This window comes from Notamacropus eugenii, chromosome 7 (assembly GCF_028372415.1).
Source record: "Notamacropus eugenii isolate mMacEug1 chromosome 7, mMacEug1.pri_v2, whole genome shotgun sequence".
NCBI classification, from domain to species: domain Eukaryota; kingdom Metazoa; phylum Chordata; class Mammalia; order Diprotodontia; family Macropodidae; genus Notamacropus; species Notamacropus eugenii.
The window spans coordinates 102,558,557-102,582,383 of NC_092878.1; the positions used below are offsets into that span (position 1 = coordinate 102,558,557).

The 23,827-nt window shown below is 38.9% G+C and overlaps 1 protein-coding gene across 13 annotated transcripts in view; it reads left to right on the forward strand.

The window, feature by feature from the left end:
- The window catches only part of STOX2 (storkhead box 2), a 224,924-nt gene that overhangs the window by 194,391 nt on the left and 6,706 nt on the right, over positions 1 to 23,827 (forward strand). For 12 of the 13 annotated variants that reach the window (XR_011970517.1, XR_011970518.1, XM_072624416.1 and 9 more), the window contains one exon: positions 8,243 to 10,490. Coding sequence is in view for 11 of the 13 variants with exons in the window: in XM_072624416.1 (XP_072480517.1) it covers positions 8,243 to 10,490 (2,248 nt within the window). In the remaining 2 variants the exon portion in view is untranslated. Of the gene's footprint in view, positions 1 to 8,242; positions 10,491 to 10,803; positions 10,856 to 23,827 lie in introns of all 13 variants that reach the window. The other variant, XM_072624409.1, reaches the window with a different exon arrangement.

A 23,827-nucleotide genomic window follows, 5' to 3' on the forward strand; every position in this document is an offset into this window, starting at 1 on the left:
GAAGGGATCCCAGAAGTTATTGAGGTCAGCTTCTTCATTGTAAAAATCAAAATCAAGACACTTGCTCATTCCTCTAGATGTCAGAGCACAGGTAATAATTTTTTTAATCCACTTTTTCCTAAAGAGAGTTGTAGGTAGGAATGTTTGCAGGGCTGCTTACCCAACCAGCCAATGACATTAAGCCTGCCTATTTTGAGATGGGAAGATGGAAGACTGTGATGATGTATAGGGGCAGGATAAGTGGGAGTTCACCTCACTCCACCAGATGAGACCTTTTTTATTTTAGCAAATTGAACAACAACAAAAAAGAAAACCATCATAACAGATATGCATAGTCAATCAAAGATTACCCAACACTAACCAATGCCCCCAAAATATGTCTCCTTCATCTTGTCCATATCACAGACTCTGTCACAAGATAGAAGGCATGTTTCATCCTTGGTCCTCTGGAAGATTGTTGGTTGTTGCATTGAGTTCTTGAGTCTTTCAAATTTATTTTGTAGTATTGTTGGTATTACATAAGCTGTTCTCCTGGTACCGGTCACTTCTCTTTGCGTCTCAGTTTAGTTCTCAGAAACTAGCACAGAGTCTGACACATAGCAAGCATTTAACAAATGCTTATTTCTTCCTCCAATAAATTGTGACATTTTTTATGGTACAATAATATTTCATTACATTCATACACCATAATTTGTTTAGTTATTCCCCAATACATGTATACCTCCTTAGCTTCCTTTTTTTTACTACTACAGAAAAGAGTTATCATCAATACTTTTGTATATATGAGTCATTCTCTTTCTTCACTCTCTTTGGGGTATGTGCCTAGTAGTATCACCAGGTAAAACAACAGTTTAGTGACATTGGGGGCATATTTCCAAATTGCTTTCCAGAATAACTGGACTAATTCCCAACTCCATCAACAGTACATTAGTGCATCTGCTTTTCCACAGCCTTTCCAACAACTGTCATTGCCCTTTTTTGTTACCTAATGTATGAGAGGGGAGATGCTTTTCATGATTTGTCTTTTTGAAGCAGGGGTAAGGTAGTTGGCCACTTTCAGCCTCCTCATCATGAAAGTTATTTTATATCAAGTATATTTTTCTATAAAATGACAATAATTGCTGTTAATGTTTTTTGTCTATTTCCTGTTTTTAAGAATCGACAGATGTGTTGTCTTTGCTCTTTAATTTGGTCTTTACTTTGACTTTCACTTCTAACTAGCTGATGGTATGATGGAACACAGTTAATTCTGAAGTGAATGCCATGTCTGTAATGAGTAGTTTCTTAACTTTAACATGTTGTCAGTTTTATTTTACACCTCATTCAGGGCTTATCTGGTTTATTGTTTTCCAACTCTTTCCTTGAAGTAGTTATGATTTGTAGGTGAAAGGCCCCTGATTATGGTCCTCAAGTAGCCTTTGATTTCTTGTTCTCATCCTTAATTTTTCAACATAGGTTGAAAAATACCTTCCCCAGTGCCCACTTTCACATGTTTGTCACTGAGTGTTGAGGTAAAAGTTGGCAGAGTTCAGAGGATTTTGTCAAGTTCATAATAGGTCTTGTATACTTCATCTTCTTCAGTGGATATTGGCACATAAACTGCAATTATCTTCATGGTGGTCTGTTTGCTTTTGCTTTTTGTGAGTAGTCCTGTAAGGTGAGATGAGTAAGTATTTCATGAAATTATATTTACTTTTGCCTTTGGGCACAGGATGAAACCAGCCCCCTGCCAACTCATTTATTTGCATCTCCACGGAGAACCTGAGAGCTGTCTTTCCATTCAGCTCTAACTTCTTTATGCCTTCTGGTTCAATTTACATTAAAATTGTCAGTATTGATGTGGTTTAGTCCCTCCAGTGGTGTATCAACTTGTTGACTATGGAGAAAAGTCATACATAGGGAATGCCAACACTTAAGTTAATGTTTCTAAACAGTCTGTGAACTGTATAATTTTTAGATCCACTTTTCCTTTTCCATCATTCTGCTGCCATCACATTGGAGAAACACACAAGACCAAGGGGCATTTGGTCTTTTTTCCCCCATTCCATAGATTGCTGTGGCCATAACAAATCCCTTCTTAGTGTCCAGACTTTTGGTCACATAATCCTTTCCCCATTTAGCTAGGCAGGTCACAAATATAGTCTGTTGCTGAGGCCATACTTAAAGTTTTTCCAGCTTTGTGTAAGATCTGTTAGACTTTGCACCCTGGCCTGCCTTTCATGAACCTCAGGTCTTATTCACATCTCAATGAAGCATTGAACTAGGACTTAAATGGAGGAAGGTGATACCCACTGTGTACATAATGCTTCTGAAATATTTTGAATTCCTTTGTAGGCTGGGGAAAGTGCTATGTTAAAAAAAAAAAACTCCTGGTTAAAAATTTAGTATGTCTACCAACTGCTATTTCAGGAAAATGGCTCAAGTTGCATGGTTCAGCTTACGGTAATATATGTAGATAACACTTACAACTAGGAAGAAAACTAATTAACTCTTCATATGTACCTTACTTTAAAATTATAGGAATTATAGGACAATATTAGATTCATGTATAGTCTTTTACATTGTTGAATAAGGGGAGACTGAAAGAAAACCAGAGAATGCTCTAATATCTTTCTGTCACCTCACTACAGAAAAGTATTTCATCAACTTTCACTGTTTTGGCTAATCTACTTCTAGAAGGATGCTAGGCTGAAAATGTGATATTAGAATGGGGATGATCTTTGGGGTAGTCCAAAGACTTAAAAAATAGCTTGATTCTCATGTCTCTTATTCAGTAAGATGTTTATCATGTATATGTTAATTAAGCCTGTGATGCTGCCCCATTAATAATAATCACTGTATGACTTAAGCATTCATTAAAAAGCATTTACACAGTGTTTGGCAGGCTTTATGAATTATCAGTGGTAACGAAATGAATTTCTCCAAATGAAAGAATACTTTGTGTCAGAACTATATGAGTTTTGACCACATTCTGTGACACTTGATACATTCAAATAGTGGTTGGACGGATATTCATTGAGCACCTAAGACTTATATTGAGTATTGCAGGAGGTGCAAAAGAAATATAAGATGTCATCCCTTAAGGAGTTTATGGTCTGATTGAGATAAAACTAATTACGTACTCATGACTAAGCATTGTTAATAGCACTTTAAAGTTTGCAAAGCACCTCACCTTTATTAACTCACTTGATTGAACTACCAGGAGCAAAACAATTATATCTGTTAAATCTGGAAATGATGCTGAGCATTTCCTTGTTTTCAGGTATGTGAGGGAGAAACCATTAACTTAGACACGGGCAGGCCTTGTTGGGTGACAGGAACAATACTGTTCTAACTGGGGCGGAAGGTTCATATTGGGTGATAGTAGAAATGAAATTGACTAGATTGATTAGGGGGAAGATAAGACTTTGTTTGAAGCTCCCTTTTTCTCCTGCTCTCTTGATGACTTCATCAAGATTGGATTTGACTGTGCAACATGGGAGACACTGGCACAGGACCGTGGACCCACATCTGAAAGGGTGCTGTGCAAAGCAGAATTGAGACAGCACAAAATAATGTAGGATGTGCAAATTTGGAGTGTCCCACTCCAAAAATTCAAACGGACTATCTGTGCCCAACCTGTGGTAGAGCATTCCAGGCTCGTATTGGTCTGATCAGCCACAGTCAAACACACTGAAAATTCACTTTATCATGGTGATGTCATTTTGGTTCTCTTCAAAAACAGACAACAACCAGCCAACCATGTGTTTTAATTGTCATCGTTTCTTTGTCTATGACTCCCAAGATATACAGACATATGTGTGCACACATGCATTACTTATATACAATATACAAATCCATGTGTTTACACATGAACACATATCTACATACATGTATACAAATATACCTGTATATGTGTAAGACTCTATATGTAGGTCATCTGCATTTTCCATTTTTGTTGTCTTTATTATCATTTCTGCTTCCCCTATGAGTACATCTGGGATCGTGCTGTTGGTCTTAAGTGTACTGATTTCGCTATCCTTGATGGAGAAAACAGGCTCTGATAATGATTTTTACAAATCTCATCCATTTGTCTTCTGTTTGTTGACCTCCTTCCATTTTCATCCTTAAATACCCCTGGGATGACTTTGCTTAGTTGAATACCTTGCCAAGATTCTTAAACTAGTTTTACCCTCTACAGTTTTTGCTTTATAAGATGAACCTCCTCATCATTATCCATCATCCTTCTTTGTCAGATTTTACAAACAAGTTTATATTCCATCCCCATGTTGCCTTTGGCAGTCGTCTCTCTCCATCTGGCTCACAAGTTAGATGTTTGTTGATGAAGGTATTTTTCTGGGCTCTTTTGGCATCCTTGTTTGGTTAATTGATTAAACTAAAGTATAAAATGATTTCATAATCACTATCGATATGATTTCCCAGTTTAGTCATTTACTTGTTTAAATGTATCTGGATCAAGCTGTATAAATTATATACTATAACTTATTCTTTGTCTTGCATTTTTTTAAAACAAATTCTGATCTTAGGTTCAATAATTTGATGTCCTGTCTATGCACAGAATGTTAATTCAGCAAAAAGTCCTTTGTCAAAAACAAGCCTTGCTGTCAAAATATAGATTGTTTCACTTTTTGGTGGTATTCAGTGCTCACTGTTATCCCATGCTTGCCATTTCTTTTCTCAAAGAAAGCATCCAAGATGCAAAGACTGAGATTTCTGTTCAGTCCTTGAGACTTGGGCTTTTCTTATTCCTTCTTCTCAAACTATACTTTCCCATATATTTCTACATGTCTCCACTTTTTCTGTTTTGCATTACAATCACCAAGTATCAGAATGTTAATTTAATTTGGAGGATCCTATTAGGTCCTTTGTAGAATTTCTTTACCTGTTCATCTCCAGCAGCTGATCGTTGGTGCATAAGTTGCAATTATTTTCATAGCAGTCGTACTTGGAAAGCTCATCTCTGGTATGATGACCTTACGCTGCATAAAGTAATGTTTCATGTTATCCTGGACAAACAGTAAAATCCACTCCACTCTTGCTTCTCTAAGAGTATCTGTGAGTTATTCTCCCATTAGCAACAACTTAAGTTCTTTCTTTTCTTTTTCTTTATGGCAAGAATGTCAGCTTGCCAGTTGGTGATGATTAAAATTTTTAAACATTTTGAAAATTAAAAAAAAAATTGGCCATAGCTACTCATGTAACAAAGAAAATACAAAATGGGTCTCAGTCTTGTTGTGGTACTTTCCTATTTCTGCAGTAATCATGGCAGAGAGTCAGAAAAGGATGTGGAAAGGGACTAACACTCAGGTTTGGGGGTATTTTGTTTGTCTCTACACTTTAATTTTAACTATCAGTAAATGTTAGGTGTCTTATCTATTGACAAATGAGTGGACATTTTTGCTGGAGGAGTTGAATTATATCAATTATTTGATTTATACACTTAGAGATCCTTGAAATAATGAAATTAGATACCAATTTCTGTATAAGAACTTTTCACTCCCCCAATTTACTGAGTAACCAGACATTCTGCTCTTTTAAATATAGGCACCTACCTTTTGTTTGCTAAGCCCATGTTTTTGAAATCCTCCCTCAGTGAATATTAATTTGCAATAAAATGTAAAAGCTATGATCTATCTATCTATGTATCTATGTATCTATGTATGTATGTATGTATGTATGTATCTATCTATCTATCTATCTATCTATCTATCTATCTATCTATCTATCTATCTATCTATCTATCTATCTTCCTACCTACCTACCTACCTACCTACCTACCTACGTACCTAATTTTACACCTGTTATACTTTTTCCATTGTACACATCTGGAAAATCCTTCTCCTGACTTTTTTTTAACCATTCACAAAAGTGCCAGCAAAAGACAAAATTGCTTTGAAATCCCAAGGAGTCCAACTAGATAAAATGTGAAAATAGAGAAAAATCAATTATCTTATAATCAAATTGGGATTTATCTCAATTCAAAAAGCAATGTATTAAGTTCCTACTATTTCCCAGGCTCTGGCCTAGGTACTGGGGATAAAAAGTCAAAACAATGAACTTTTTCAATTGCTTCTATCACAGAGATTGGCTCTGTTTTATGTTCATGTTCTATGTTATGTCACCTCTGTTCCAATATGTTATCTTTGGTTTTGACGTTATCCATCAAATCTTTGAGCTGAAACAATGTTCTTTGACTCAGATTGTGCCAGGAGCAGTGTTGGTGGAGCTCTGTATTGGTCCAGCTATTTGGAATTAGACCCACTCACCTCCAAAGTCACCAGACTGTGCATACTCTTTGACCCAGTAATACCAGTGCTAGACATATACCCCAGAAGAGATTGAGAGAAGAGGGAAAAGGACCTGTATACACAAAAATATTGATAGTAACTCTTTTTTTTCTTTATAATATCAAAACCCTCTGGGGGCTTAAGGGGATGCTCACTTCTTTGGGAATGGCTAAATAGACTTTGGTATGTAAAGGTAATGAGCATTATCATTAAGCCTTAAAAACGACAAAATGCAAAGTTCCAGAGGAAATTGGGAAAGATTCTACGAACTTAAGCAGAGCGAAGTGAACATGAGTTTGAGTATTGTGTTTAATGTAGTAACAAATCTCAATTCCACAGGACAAATGAAGAGGAACACTTTTTACCTCCTGCCAAAGAGGTGATGAACTTAAAATGCAAAATGTGTATACTTTTTTGTACATGGTCAATAGGAATTTTGATGTGACTGTGTGTATTTGTTTATCATGGTTTCATTTTTTTTATTTTATTGCTTAATTGGGGGGGAGCATGGGAAGGAGAGGAAAATTGGGGGAAAATGAAATTAATTCTAGGAGAAAAAACATGGGAAGGGTTTCAACAGGCAGAGAATGTCTTAGGGAAAGGGCATCCTATATTTAAGGTATAAAATGAACCAGGTAATACTAAAAAAAAATTGCAAGTAGTCTTATTGGCCTGGACTACAGGAGAATATGAGAGAGATCTTAAAAAGCAATAAGACAGGAAAGATAGGCTGAAAAAATGAAGTGTCATTGAAGGTCTTTGAGCAGGAGAATGATGTGGTCAGAGGCTCCTGTTTGGAATTTTTATTCATCACCATCATGTGTCAAGAAGGCAAATTTCTCTGAGTACCCAGACCTACTTAATAACTACCAGATTTTAGGGATGTGTGTGTGTATGTATGTATGTAAACTACAAGATTCTGATGATATAACCAAATGCATACTTTCTACAATTTTAATGTAGTTTTTTTTAATTTATTCCATGCTGCATTGCATCCTAAAAGCACAATGGGACACTGTTAGTGCATGTTTAGTTAATGTTTATTTTACATGGACAAAGTTGCCAAACCTGAAGCCTACAGCACTCCTGAGTATAGCTCAAGTCAGATTAAAAAATAATTAGGGAATATTTAACAAGAAAATTTAACAAATTAAATAAAAATATGATAGAACATAAGTAATGTTAATATATGGTTTTCCTAGTCAGTATTTGGCCAGTAGGAAGGCTGATATACCATTTAGTGACTCCCATTGACGTTCAAATTTGACATTACTGCTTTGGGAGGTTCTAGCCACCAATGCCCTGATGGTTAGTACTTACTTACCATAATTCCTAAAGATGGTGATGGTGATAAAGGCAATATGGCAGAAAGAACATGGAATTGGAAGAAATGAATCTAAATGCTGATGGTTGATTAGAGGAGGGGAGGGGTATGAGACAAGATCCTCACTAAGATCCCTTCCTAGATCTAGCATTCTGTGTGACTCTGTGTGTGTGTGTGTGTGTGTGTGTGTGTGTGTGTGTGTGTGTGTGTGTGTGTGTGTAAAAATGATCCCTTTAAAATCCAGAATCATGTTTTCACTTCTTGTATATTGTCTGTACAAATAGTCCTGCTGAGTTTTCTCCCCCTGGAAAAAGGTCCCAATTGCCTCCTAATGGGTAAACATTAGTATCATAATCATGATGTAACATGTTTCTTATTTGACATTATGTAACGAGCAGTGTTGTTATGGATACCTATAGTACTTTAAAATATTCATTAAGCATGCTTGATAGTCACTTTTGGATTAATTTTTCAACCTGTTCCTATTCAGTTGATACATAGTGGTTTCTCCTTAACATATTTCTTCTGTTTGTGAGGAGGGAGGGAGGAGGGATAGATAGCAGTAGGATGCTGCTGAGAAAGCGTCAAGGGTGGCTGGTCCATTCTCATCTGTGCATTGCTTTGGTTTCAGGTGTTCCAACTCCAAGCCAAGAAATCCTCCGGCACACGCTGAGCATGTTGGTTCGTGAGAGGAAAATCTACCCCACTCCAGATGGCTATTTTATTGTGACCCCACAGACTTATTTTATTACTCCTTCCCTCATAAGAACTAATAGTAAATGGTATCATTTGGATGAGAGGATACCTGACAGGACTCAGTGTACCTCTCCACAGCCAGGAACCATCACACCCTCCACCTCGGGCTGTGTCAGGGACAGAACATTACCCAAAAACCACTGCGACTCTTGCCACTGTTGCAGAGAAGACATGCACAGCATGCATGCATCTACACTGCAAAGGAAAGCCGCCAAGGACTGCCCCCCTTCACTATGCCAATTGCCACCCACTGAAAAAAGTAAAAGTACTGTAAATTTTTCTTATAAGACAGAAACGCTTTCAAAACCTAAAGACAGTGAAAAACAGTCCAAAAAATTTGGGCTGAAATTGTTTAGGCTAAGTTTTAAGAAAGACAAGACAAAACAACTAACTAATTTTTCTGCACAGTTTCCCCCAGAGGAATGGCCTCTGAGAGATGAGGAGACGCCCACCACAATCCCCAGAGAGGTAGAAATGGAGATTATCAGGCGCATTAACCCAGATCTGACTGTGGAAAACGTCATGAGGCATACTGCACTAATGAAGAAGCTTGATGAAGAAAAGGCTCAGAGGAGCAAAACAGGGTCATCTGCCCACCACAGCGGAAGGAGCAAGAAGAGCCGGAACCACCGGAAGACCCATGGGAAAGCTCGATCCCACAGCAAGACGCGGGGTTCCAAAGGAGGGGACCCTTCTGATGGCTCTCATCTTGATATCACGGCAGACAGAGACTATGACCTCACCGACCCTCTGACTCGGTCACCACGGGAAGGCTGCTTCATCATTGAACACAAAGGGGATCATTTCATCACTCACAGCCACTCTAATATGATTGAGCCTCATTTTCCCATGACGCCAGAATGGGATGTATCTGGCGAACTGGCCAAGAGGAGAACTGAGATGCCTTTTCCTGAGCCTTCCCGGGGAAGTTCTCACTCGAAGGTCCATCGAAGTCACAGCCATACCCAGGATCGAAGGTCCAGGAATGAAAGGTCCAATAAAGCCAAGGAGAGATCCAGGTCAATGGATAATTCCAAAGGCCCTCTCGGTGCTGCTTCCTTAGGGACAACTGAAGACATAGTTGAAGCATGTAGCCAAGATGATCCAATGCTTAGCCAGTCTTATACTGATGATAGTACTTTAAGGCCTACACAGACTGTCAGTCACCAAAGGGCTCACATTTCATCCACAAACTATAAGGAGGTATGTATACCTGAAGTTGTCAGCGGCAGCATTGAACCCCCCAATTCTTGTAGCCTTTCGGAACAAAGCAAACCTCCAGAGAGTTTGCCATCTTATAATGAACTCAATGCCTGTCCAACCAAAGCTTCCATGGATGACTATTTTCAATGTAACACCTCCAGTGAGACGGTCCTCACTGCTCCATCACCTCTGGGGAAGAACAAAGATGACCTTGACACTCTGACCTTGACTGATGGGATGAAAAAGCTGTCCTCTTCTGAGAGGCAGCCCCAGCATCCCACAAGAGAACCTGTGGTGCACAAAGAAGAGTCGCCCAAAGGGCCAGGGGGAGGCTTGGCAACAATTTCTGGCCCAGCCACGGACTCCGTTGCCAGTGGACGACTGATCCCACACCACGGCACAGAGTCAATCAGCCTAGATAAGATATTCAGCAAAGACACGCTCTTCAAACCACTCCATAGCGCCCTGTCCATGAATAATTATCACAAGCCAACTGTATCCCTCCTGAAAGCTCACCCACAGTCATCTCCTGATGCCTTGCCAGGCCGCTGCGAGATCCTGGAACAGTCCCTGGCAGCTTCCGTCAGCCAAGCTGTGCCCCTTTCCCAGCGACAGCAGGAAGCTGGTGGGAACCAGGAAGCTTCCTTTGACTACTACAATGTCTCCGACGATGATGACTCTGAGGAAGGGGCACACAAGAACGCAGAGGAGGAGAAGAATCGAGATGATGTGGGGACCATGCAGTGGCTACTAGAGCGGGAAAAAGAAAGAGACTTACAGAGAAAATTTGAGAAGAACCTCACTCTCCTTGCCCCAAAGGAAAACGATAACAGCAGCAGCCAGAGAGCAACACATTCTGCCCGGCTGGACAGCATGGACAGTAGCAGTATCACTGTGGACAGCGGATTTAATTCTCCACGGTAAGAAATACATGCATTAAAGTGTGTGTATGTGAGTGTGTGTGTGTGTGTTTATTTTTCTATATACACACTTACCTTTCAGTAATTTAGCCACTGTCAAGCAATAAGCATTTATTAAGCACCTACTGTGTGCCAGGGCATTGTGTTAAGCACTGGGGATACAAAGAGAGGTAAAAGACACCCACTACCCTCAAGGACTATAATGTTTTATGTCAATCAGTACTTAGATGCTTTTCCAGAATCAATTCTTTGAATGAGGATTCAGAGCAGTGGAACTGTTTTGTTAACAACCTGTTTCTGACTTCTTTTTCAGGAATTGAAAAAAACAATGTTTCTGCAGCTGTAGAGATCACCAATCTGGACTGGTGGGTTGGCTCCTTCCCCTCAGATCAATGCTTTTCTACGATGACCTAATCTAGAATGTTTTAACTGAGCGTTTCAGACATCAGCAGGGGTTTTCTTCCTCTGATGAAGCGACACCAATTTTCAGAAAGTGAAAGCTAATTCCCACACACCCCAACCCACAAGGATAGAGACATACAAACCAATTAGATGGGCATCTCTTTTTTAGATGACAAAATTAGCTGCCGCTGCCACACTCCCTCTCCACCATACTGTCTTCTCCTAGCACCCACGTACCTTTTCTTTATTCTCCCTTCTGTAGGGAACTTTCTTTCTCCCCAGAGGTCCCTTTAACTGATTTTGGGACTAGGGGAAATGTCAAGTTTTCCTTCTTTACAAAAAAAAATTGTATCTTTTTTTTTATAGGACTTGACACTACATAAGGGGGAAGGCATGGAAATTTTTTGTGAAGCACTTTGCAAATCTTAAAAAAAATCCATGTAAATGGTAGTTGTTCATATTTGTCCCTATCCATTTGTCCAGTGATCTAATTGATGTAGGGCACTCTCGCTTGAAGAAATGGCTTCTACCAATGCAGATCTGCAGCCATTTTGCAAATGGTAGAAGGTTCAAGAAATGAGGGGTTGCCAGCTTTGGTCTTTCTTAAATAAAATGTTCCCTGGCATTTAACTGCCTGAGATAAGGAGGGGTTGGAAGAGTTTCTTATAGTACGGAGAGTGGAGTTGTTTACCCAGTCATATAGCCAGTATGTTTCAGAGTGGATATCTGAACCCAGTTCTCCTTGAATTGAAGGCTGTTTTTCTGTCTTCTGTATCTCATTGCCTCTGACTGTTGTTATAAATAATAATAAAGACTATAAATAATATTAAAATTTTAATTTAAGCGTTCTTACTGTTGCTATAGAATTGATAATCCCAAATTATTTATGCATGGTTTTTCCAAAGTCTTAGCTTAAGAAAGCTTAAAACTGTACTAAGATTTTTGGGACACTCTATTTCTGTAGGTAATAGCCCCACATTTTTCAGGAAAGCTGAAAGAATTTTATAGTATAATAACTCTCTTCTAATTTCTGTAGGGCTTTAAGGTTTACAAAGTGCTTTTCCTTCCTATAGCCCAGTGAGACAGCAAGTTTGGTTATTTCATTCCCATTTTTTGGATGAAGAAATTGAGACCAAGAGAGTTAAGTGACTTTACCCAATGTTGTGTAGTTGGCAAGCTTTGGAGCCAGGATTTCCATCCAGGTCTCAGTACCCTTTCTGTACCAGACTATATACTAAACCCAACCTCTGACCAGTCAAGAAGATGCTGAAAGACCATGTCCAAATACCTGTAGGGGTTTAATGATGAGACAACAGAGAAGAGCTGCCTAGCTTACTCCCTTTTCAATGTCTTCTTTGTGCTCAAAGGGCCCAGGTGACCAGGGCTCTTATTTAAATTCCACTTCCTAATCCTGATTGGTGACTCTTGGATGCAGAAATACTGTTGAGAGATCAACCATTTCTTGATTTCCAGCTCTCTTGGGGGTTGAAGCCAACTCCCTATTTCTTGATAACTTAACATTTTGACCTAATTGGCATGGTTTATTTTTAGAATAGAATTGAGCAATAACTCTAATTTTGAGACTCTCATTCTATCCTGTTAAATGACTTGGCAGTCCTGGAGTGCCACAAAACCAGGCTTGGGAATCACAAACATACTTTGTCCAGTTTTAAGCCTTTTTAAAAATCAGTTTCAGTAGCCAATTCATCATTTTCTAGGATACTTTTTGGGGGATTCAATTTTTCTTTCCTAATGTAATGCTGATTTTTTTCACCTTCTCTTCTGTGTCTTTCTCTGTTTTCCTTTCCTAATCTGCCCTTCTCTTTAATTCCGGTAGCAGTGGATCCCAGGGAAAGTAAACCTTTAATTCTTAGTCATACTTGAAAACAGTCCCTGGGAGAAATGCCTGAGTATTCACCTGAAGTCTTTCTGCTATGTGGTATCATCATCTACAGGATTTTTTCTCTACCTCTTCTTCATGAAACCATTTTCAGTGCTACTCACAAAGCATTTTCCCAACATCCCTGTCATGAAGAAAGCTATTGGGGGTGTGGTCTAAAAGACAGTGGCACTGGGGAAAAATTGAGGTATTTTCCACATGTAATTTATCTCACATTTCCACATATCATACATGGTTAGGGACCTATCCTGGGTAAAGAAGTAAGAACATTGGAGCCATTGTTTCTAGCAATATTACTCATGTTATCATTAATATTGGATATACATGTTGGTTTTGAATTGAGGGGGGAGAAGAAGGGAATGGGGTTTTCTTTTTAAAAAAACACTGCTAATGGTTAAAAGTTAGTATTTTGATATAATAGAAGTCAAAGAATATGCTTTTTGTACATATCTACATGAATAACTGGCGTTTATATAGGACTTTTACCTTTCCAAAGCACTTTATATCTAATTTGACCCTCATTATTATAACGATCATTCCCATTTTACGGATGGGAAACTGACGCCAAGCGTAAGTGACTTGCTCACACAGGTTTTAAGTGTTTGAGGCAGGGTTTGAACTTGGGTCCTGCCTACTTACTCCAAAGAACAGTGGTAAACTTCCCATGTCCCCTTGCTACCTCCATGATTATTTTCTTGGATTTGCTCTATAAAAATTAGTTCTTAAATCTCCTTTTAATAATGTAGTTGAAGAACTAATGCAACTTTCTTGAACTTTCTCACTTTAATAATATAGGGTCTTTGAACCTTGCTCTGTTGGGTTAGCTTTTGGAATAATAAAATGATCTACTCCTCTGACTTTTCATCTTCAATTTGATGTAGTGGAAAGGTCATTGGCTCCTCTGATGTGAACACTGTGACCTTTGGGAGGTCCCTAGGCCCCCTGTAGCCTCAGTTTCCTCACCTGTAAAATGAAGGGATTGGACTAATTAGCCTCTGATGTAGAATTTATTGATCCTTTAGTCAAGCAGTGTTATAATAAGTGCAGAGGCATCTGTTGTCTTCTGTGGTACCTAAGAGGACCAGGGAAGTGTATGCTTCCATAGGAAATGGGGATGCTATCACCCCAGCTGATGCGATGGTCTTACATTAGTAAAGAGAGGCGGTTCTCTTCAATACTCCGTCTCTTGTCCTAGATTCAGGTAGTGTTTACTTACACCTTCTCCGGGTCTAGCCAAGGTGTTGCCTATTTTTTCTTCTTGTTTAGTCATTTTTCAGTCATGTCTTAACTCTTCGTGACCCAAAGTTGTGATTTTCTTAGAAATACTGGAGTGTTGCCATTTCCTTCTCCAGATCATTTTACAGATGGGGAGACTGAAGCAAACAAGGCAAGGCCACACAAACTAGTTAGTGTTTGAGGCTTGATTTGAATTCAGAAAGATGAATTTTTGTGAGACCAGATTCACCTCTACACTCTGATGATTCACTGGAGGAGGGTGTTAGTGCAGGATGATATCTGATGCTAATAAGTGACAATCATATCTTAGAACACCTACTATGTGCCAGGCATCATGCTAGGTGCAAAGATAAAATTAAAGCAGCCCCTGCTCTCAATAACTTACACTCTGTTAAGAATGACAAATACCTGAAGATAATAACCTAGACACTCTAAAGCTGAAGCAAGACTGGACCAGTGATTTCATTCCTGTATAGAGAACTCACAGGTGAGTATTATCCCTCTACCAAGGCAGGTTGGCACTCTGCAATTTGTAGTCTCAGAAAGTTGCTTAGAGCACTGAGAAGTTGTATGACTTTATCCAGGGTCACACAGCCATGTGTGTCAGAGGTTAGATTGGAACTCAGGTCCTTCTGTCTTTATGGTCAGCTCCCTATCCACTATATCGTGTCATTTCTCATAACTACAGTCCCCAAAGACACGAATCAGAGATATTTCTGGGAAAACTGTCCAAAACTCAAGCAAAGCTAAGGTATTTGACGTATTGCAAACACACCTAGTTCAATGAAGTGTGAATGTTTGTCAGCATTGTGAGCAAAACCATATGGACCAGATTCTTCCGACCTAAAGACTTTTGGAATGATTAGGGTTGTATTTGAAATGTATTATAGAAACAGGAACTTTAATTGGAGAAATGTTCTTACGGCTCATGTTTCTGCCTGGTCACTGTTTCTTTTCGTGATTTCTTGCTCAGAGTAATCATTTTTGATATCATGAACAGTATTAGTATAATAAGTGGTTCTACCCAGTAGGAAAGATGATGTTATCCCTGATAATTCAGTCTGTTTTCATTGAAAATAATACCAGTATAGAATGAGGAAAATATAAATTGTATGTACAGCCTATTAATTCAGCCCCTAAATGGAATATCTTCTTAAAACCTTGGCATCCTCATCCCAGATCTTGAAGGCTTACTACCCTTTTTCACTCTTTGCCTGAACCACAGGGCAATGAATTAGCCATAGCAACCTACAAGACAAGCATGGTGCATGGGAAAGGATATTGAATCTGAAGTCAGAAGATTTTGGTTGGTCAGTCAGTAAAGGGCTTGGAGTCTGGAAGACCTGAGTTCAAATATAGTGTCAGATTCTTTGGGGTCAAACCATTTAACCTGTGTTTGCCTCAGTTTCCTCAGCTGTAAAACAGAAATGATAATAGCACTTTACCTTGCAGAGTTGGCTCTTGGCATGCTGCATGCCACATAACAAAGCTATATAAGTGCTCAGTTCTTCACATACACACACACTCCCCTCTATGTACCAGGCACTAAGTGCTGGGGATGCAAAGAAAGGCAAAAGGCAGTCCTTGCCCTCAAGGAGCTTATAATCTAATGGAAGAAGACAACAAGATGAAGCCAAAAAAGGAAAGAAGGCAGAGTAAAAAGGTACCCAGCGCAGGGACAGGATGAAATCCAGGAATGCAGTTATATGGGAAAAAAAGAAAAGGCTGACCTGGGTCCTCTCCTTAAATGGAGATACTGAAAGGTCAGGTCTTTATTACCATCAAAGAACAGGAAGGACTCTAGGGGCATATGGTATTGAAGGAAGAGGTGTGAGTTCCAAGGCTGATGTGATCTGAGAAGTTCCTGGGTGGGGGTGGGGATGGGGGGAGGTGATCCATCATTCTCCAGCAAGCCAGGTGGAAAATAAAAGCTCCTATTCTGGGTCCCAGAAGGACATGAGACCACACTAATTATCCAGTTCCTGCCTAGGGTCTTGATAGGGAAGTCCAGAGTCAAGCCTGGTGAAAAATGAAAGGTCACATCTCATCCTTCCCCGTGTGGCAAGGATGGGCAAATCCATTAACCTCTTTGCTTACTCCAAATAATAGTCCTTTTTTTGGTAGCCTAGAGATCTTTAATACAATTACATCCTAATTAGCATTAATAATGAATCCCATGAAGAGGTCACACTATTCAAATCTGTACCACATATTTTCACTAAGGTGGAACCAATTACCCATATCTTACATAACTGTAACTTCAAATAGTGCAAATTCATATAAATGCAACCACTTTATGGAATTTGTTATTTTATCAATTGGGGGCTAGGTGTAATATAAAATAGAACAATTACTTTTGATTAAAAAATAAAGCATCTGAAAAAGATGATTTATAAAAGGCATCATCATCTTCCCTACCACCCTTCGCCTCACCCCAAGAGGAAAAAGCCATTTCATTAAAGGAAAACCCCAGTAACCTCCTGAGTAGTGAACTTCTTTAAGGGAAAAAGAAACTCCGTAGTGTGATATGCCTTTGTTAATGTTCTGTGAGACAAAATTAAATAGGTCTTCAAGGAGGTTATGACAGTGAAATCCTTTGAGGGTTTACATGTACAAAAACCTATTTTCCCAAGAATTAATTTTTGACTTATTTGCAAAGTCCTGATTTTTCACTCACAAGAAATCTGATGGTGCATTATTATGGATCATAATGGATACATTAAAAGCCTCTGTCTATTTTGATGAAACAATTTGATGGTGATGGAGCTGGCTATCTCTTATATTACATTCACAGCTTTTCCAGTAATGGTCTAAATCCATGGTAGTATCTATCTACCATGCACTTGCCTTTTTCCAAAGCCAAATGTTTGCCTTACTCCAGGAATGACTATCCCCTGATTCTGTAAGAACAGGAAAACAGACACCCCAGAAGTGGTTGCGATACTTTTCTCAGAACCCAGGAAAAGCACATTAGGAGATGAATACACTCCAAATCCTCAGGAACAGAGGGGTGCTGTTGTTAGTTTCTCTTGCTATGCATTTATCTTCAGAAGGGATACAGAGCCCAGTACAGTGGGTGGCAGTCTGCCAACGTTGAGCTAGAGTGGCATTGCCATATGATATTTTGGCTATCTCATAACTCTGGTTTTCAGGTTTCGTAGAACATAGTGAAGTCTGAGCCAAAAGTGAGGTCCGTTCTCACTCCAAATTCGGAGATTCTTTACTTTTAAGTAGTACTCATTCCTGATGTCTACCCTTGGAAGGTCGGTGATGTCTTCGGTATGGTTGTGGTGTCCTGAGGGTGGTGTGTGTGTGGAGGGGGGGGGCTTCCTTTCACCAGCACAGAACACAGTTTGTCTCCGCCAACATCTTTGACCTTCATGAATTGCTGTGGCCAAAAACACTTATCACCCTGCAGTGATAAGCTAGTGCTCCACTTACACACAGTCTGTCATTTGGCTGGTGCTTAGAGCTTTTGGAGGTGGGAGTACCAAGTCAGCAGACATTAATTAAGCACCTACTATGCATCAGACGCTGTGCACTAGCCCTTAAAAATACTAACACCAAAACAAAACTGTTCCTACCCTTGAGTTTATGTTCTGTTGGGAGAAACAACATGTGTGTACCTATTAGTAAATATAAAAATATATGTAGCCAATAAAAGGTAGTTGAGGGGTTTTTAACAGGTAGAATGGGAACATGATAAAATAATATTTAGTATTTATATAGCACCTTTTATAAAGTGCTCTAAATAAAATTTATAATATATTTGTAAATAATATTTATATATTATTTCATTTGATCCTCACAACCCTGGGAGGTAGATGATGTGATCCTCATTTTACAGTTGAGGAAACAGACATACAGGTGACATGATTTACCTAAGGTCCTTACCTCAGACACTGGTAAGTGTCTGAGACTGGATTTGGAAAGAGCAGTCCAGAAGGAGATAAAAGGGGATTAGGTGAAGGATGGCCTTGGAAAGGAGGACAGCTCCTTCATGGGAGACAACAGTAAATAGAGTCTGCCATTATAATACCCTTTGAGAATCCTGGGTTACATCCATCCCACGATGGAGCCCTGGCTTAAGACAGCAGTGGAAGAGTATTTCTTTAGATGTCACCAAAGACAATGTGAGGACTTCAGAGGTGGCAAATATAGGTAGTTTTCAAGATATTTTAAAAACGTAATGTTTAATTATCATCGTTTTGGTCTGTGAGGATGCTTCATTTATTATCATATCCCAGCTAGGCTTATTTTTAAGCAGGGTGGGTACTTTTATTTACTCATTTGTTACTTATCATTATATTATATATTTATTTTAATTTATTATTATATAATATATGGTTATATATAATAAAAATTTATCATTATATGTACTTATATTATTATATAATATAGCATATATCATTACATATTAATGTATTATTAATATATACTTACATATTCCTTATATTTATTTATTCAATACTAAAAAGAAAAAACCTGAAGTTGGGAGTGGGCAAGACAACCCCTTGAAAGTGATCAAATTGTCTATTTTTTTCCATTGAAGACTCTATGAAATAAGGCACAAGTTAGAGAAATGAAAATTCATTATGCATCTCCATCACTTTGGGTATATTTTCTGTTTGTTGGACATTACCTTCCTGAAGTCTTTTAATATTAAATGAACTGTGTATATAGTTTTCTGCCCCACCTCCAAACTTAGTTTGTGTTTCAAAAGAGCTTTGCATTCGGTCGTCTTTGCCTGCCCTCCCTCCCCTGCCTCCAGTGTCCTCCCCTGCCTCCAATGTCCTCGCCTTCCTCACCCCTGCTTCTTAGAATTTCTCTTTTCCTTAAAGGTAAGTGCCACCTGCCCCTTCTGAAAGGACCTTGAATCTACTTAGTCTATTTTATATTTGTGTGTTGTTTCTCCTGAAAGAACAGAAGTAAGTACTTTGAGAGCAGGAAATGTTTGGATTTTGCATTTTTTTTATCCCACCCATTTAGCATTATTCAGGAGGGGCTTAATACATTCTAAGCGTCTGGGGCATAGTAAATGGAAGGATGGACGGGAAATCAGGAAGACCTATGCTCAGACCCTGCTGTAGTTTATTCATCAGTAACCGGTCCTATGGGATTCTTGGGAGACCCAAAGGGTGGAATTACATAGGTTAAGCACTTTGCAAACCTTAAAGTCCTGTATAACAGTGAGTATTTGTTATTGCTGATTCATTGATTGCTACTTAGATGCACATCCTCAGAAAAAATGACGCTGTCCTACATGGTAGTTATTTTCCCATACCAAAGCCCCCAAATCTACCTTATTAAACCTACAACATATCTTGAATATAAATCTAAAAATAACACTCAGCTGCCTTGGGAATTAATGTTTCTATAGGGAAAGCATTTAAGAGTCCCGATGTAGGATTGCAGAAATATGTCTCCATTATTGGAGTACCAGCAATGAAAGATTTCTAATTACTCAGGTGTCTTTCCTTGTTCTGGGAGAATGGGAGTCTCGGAGTCTGTGCAGAAGAGTATGAACTGAAGCTGGAGGCTCTAGAGAAGAGAGGGTTGAGACTGGGCAGGGTCCTGAGGAGAGGACCAAGGATTGGAGGCTCAAGTTTTCCCTTCTCCTCCCTCTGCTGCTAAAGGCAGAGCACTGGACCTGGAATAATAAGGAAGGATGTTCAAGTCCTGCCTCAAATGCTTTCTAGCTGGGTGACCCTAGACAAGTCATTTACGCTCTGTGTGCCTCATTTACCTCAACTGTAAAATGGGGATCATAATAGCACCTTCCTTGCAAGGTTGTTGTGAGATTTAAATGACATTTCTAAAGTGCTTGGCATGTAGTAGGCACTTAATAAAGGCTTGTTTCATTCCTTCCTGTATGGGATTCATAGTATTGAAATATCATTTTCTCTTAGTTTCTAGTTGTCCTTACTTGGTTCCTGGAACAGTTAGAAGCAGAGACAAGATGTTGGTGGTAAATAGCAAAAGTTCCCTTAATGAAGGAACAGAACTTTTCTTCCTTCCTTCTCCTTTTCTCCCCTGTTCCCGCAGTGGACCTTGCTTGTGGATATGGTAAAAACATCAGGGATTTTCGGTTGTTCATGGCAACACAAAGGAGCTTTCCCTCCCCCCATTTCCCCTAATAGCAATAGCAGATGTTATGTACACATTACCTCATTTTGTCCCTCAAAACAGACTTTTTGAGATAGATAAGGCAACCATTTTTTTTTTAGTCAACCCTTGTTTATAGATGAGGCAGCTGAAGTTAAGGATGAGGTTAAGTTATTTGCAAGAGTCCAGATTAAGACTTAAACCCAGATCTTCTGATATTAAGGCCAATGCGTTTTACACTCCAGCAGGTTGCTTCTTCCCCTCCTCCCCCCACCCATCCTGCTAGCTGCTTGTCCGTGAGGGGAATTCTGAGAAGTGAATTCCAACGTTGCTTTGGAGGAATTGTGGAAGGGGGTCTTTTGTGGCCGGTCTTTGACTGAGTCAGGCATACCGAAGGCAATTAGATGAATATATCTGATGCCATCCTCCCTGTTTAGAATGATCATTTAGGCTTTGTTAAATTTATCAGGCTCAATAAAAGCATAGAGTAAAGGTCCCACCCCTGCAGCATCTTCCCTGTAAGGCATGGCTTCTTAACATGGAGTCTATAAACTTGATTTTGTTTTTGAAAATATTAGTTTGATGGTTGTATTGAATTTATAATTGGTTTCCTTAGTAATAATGCTGATAAATAATAATTATCATTTATATAGTATTGTGCCTTACCACAGTGCAACCATCCAAGAAGCAGGCATGAGTATTCTCTCTTTTATAGAGGAGGAAACAGAGAAAGACAGAGGTTAAGTGACTTACCAAGGGTCATACAGGTAATCTGATCTGAGGTGGATTTGAATTTGGGTCTTCTTTGCTCTCTCCACTATACAACCTAGCTGCCTTTAATAAGTAATCTTACACATTTTATTTTATGCATTTAAAAAGCATTATTCTGAGAAGGGATCCACACAGATTTCATCAGTCTATTAGAAGGGTCCTTGATACAAAACTGGTTGAGAATGTTTGCGTTCCACTTGCCCTATAGAAAGCTTAATTAGTAAATACTTTTCAAAAGTATAGTACAAGAGCATTTTATAGTGACCAGCACACCACATTATGAGTCAAGAGACTTATAGCTAGTCCTGACTTTGTCCCTAATTGTTAAAATTTGAACAGGTCACTTCCTTCCCTAGGTCTCAGTTTCTTTATCTGTATATTAAGAAATTAGTTGGACTAAATGATTTCCTTTAAGACCACATCTATTTCTGAAATGCTAAAATTTACTGGTTTCAGCAGTTCAAAAGCAGTAATGGGTAGGGAACAAGAAGAAAACTGCAAACAAAGGATAGAGGGAAGGTATTTAAGGATATTAAATTTAGCATTTATTCAGGATTTACTGAATGCCTGCTCTGTGCAAAGAAACCCTGTGCTATATACATGGTGTAACAATAATAGAAAACACTATGTTTGATGTCCCTATTTCATAAAGCTTTCTTTGGGGAAGGACTTCTCCTTTCTCTGAATTCTTACCAGGATTGCACTAGAGCCAACTTGTACTCATTTGTGAGAGCTGATTATTAAATTTTCAGTGTCAACGGTTACACCTCAGAAATTGGCAAATACTACAGATCAGGGCTTGATGTATTTTGTTAAGTGTCTAAATTTTAAGTGGTGGAGAAAATGCTAATACTACAGATGAAACTTCAAAGTGTGCCATGTGTGCATTTTTATTTTTGGAGAGCTGGTTGTTAAACATACCAGCATGCCCTCATCCTTATCCTTCCCTGTCATAACTGATATGGCTAACATGGTTTGGAGAGAGGGCAAGGTAGACACAAAGTAGTTATAGGCTTTGAATATGCTACCACTCTCTCCATTGGGGAAAGTGGAATCTGCTCACATTTCTCTCGGAATGGAAACACCACGTCCTTAACCTGGGGTTGACAGGACCCCAGACAGGTCCATTGATAGATTTTAGGGGGTTCCCAAACTCAGATGGCAAAAAACTTATTTTCAGTAACTTGTAACTGAAATTTAGCATTTCCTGTTGATTCAAAACATTCTGAGAAGGGATTCATGCACGATATAAGAAAAGCTAAGAATCTTTGATTTAAGGCTATTCTGCCAGTCTAGATATTTAGACTATGATTTTAAGCCCTGGCTTCAGGTTATTAGCAGCAAAAATAGTTTGGTCCAGCTCTTTAGATTCTGACCTTTGAAGGAACCTTCTGCATTTAGACCAAAAAGTGTTTGTTTTACACCTGGACTCTGTGCAAGCTTCTTTAATCTGATGTTACTTCTTGTTCCTCACAGAAAGATTCCTGGAACATTGGATTGTAAGGAAACAGTGTGTGAAGGAATCTTACCTAGGTAGTTCCAGACAGCTGATGATCCTTAGATAGATGTGGGCCAAGGTTACACAAAACTCTTGTGCGGTCAGGAGCCACGGGGAGGCAGGGAACGTTGTCCGTATGGGGTTTGAACAGCTCATAGATGGAAGTTACATTTTAACCAGTCTCAGTTTTATTGGATAAATTGTATGTGCAATCTCATGTCAGGGATGAGGGTGGAGCTTGAAAGCTTTTTCAACATGTACCATACACAATGGGTCCAAATATGTTAATTTATTCCTTTCTTTTCACTTTAGCAAATAGTAAATCCATCTGTATGATAAGGTGGAGACTCTCTCTCACCATGCTGAACAACTTACAGCTTTTGATGGCTTGAAACATGGGAACCCACTAAGCAATGCTACCTCAACACTAAACCAAGTGGGTTTTGTTTTTTGGTAATCTCCCAACAAATTTTCACTAATTGTCTTAGCCCTCTTAGAGTTACAAAAATAGTTTCAAGTCATTTAAACTTGAGAAATTAACCAAGAAATTGAATAAAGCTGTTAAAGCATTTTTAGCGCATAGAAACCTCCAAGGAAAAAAGCAGGAAAGAATAAATATCTACCCCACAACTGAATGGAAAAAAAGAAAATGTTATTTATTTGCCTTAACAATATTTGAAATAATTTCAAGTAATGTTCTACCCTAGAGCTTGGCATGAGTTTAGGGGCTATACCATTTAGTCAGGTCCTACCAAGTGGAATGACTTTGAGTACATACCAAGCAATGGGGACTTCATGGTTTCCTTCCATGGCAGAGCTCAGATCTGTGGGGGAAAGGGTCATCATCAGAAGATGGACTACCATGCAGGGTGGTGAATTCTGCACAACAGCAGCAAAGAATACCTCTTAGATGTCTGATCTGCGTTCATGGTGGGAATAGGTACATCATTCATATTATGGATTTTTTAAAGTATGTAAACTTATAAGGACTAAAATCTGACCCAAAGATCAAATTTAAAATGTACTCTCTGGAGCACATTGAGGATCCGAATTTGGTGGTATTTACTTCTTTACATACCAGCCTAAAATGAAGGCATCATGCATGTATATTTTTGTGTGTGTTTTAAAAAATCCATCTGATGTCTGTCTAGCACGTGACATCTTGAAGTCGTTTCCTTGAGTTGAAAAAAAAATCCAACTGTGTGTTCAGCCATATGAAATCCTTTAGCCCATTTAATGTGGTAGTATTATAACATGTTGACTCGTGAAAACTTCTGGAATCCATTTTGAATAAGCATATGTGAGTAATCAAGTTGGGATAGTTTATTGATCTGACATTACGAACCAACAAAGGAAGTCCATTAAATACATCATTCTCTCTTCCTCTGGCACTCGATATGTAATTATTTATGTGAAAAATTTTTT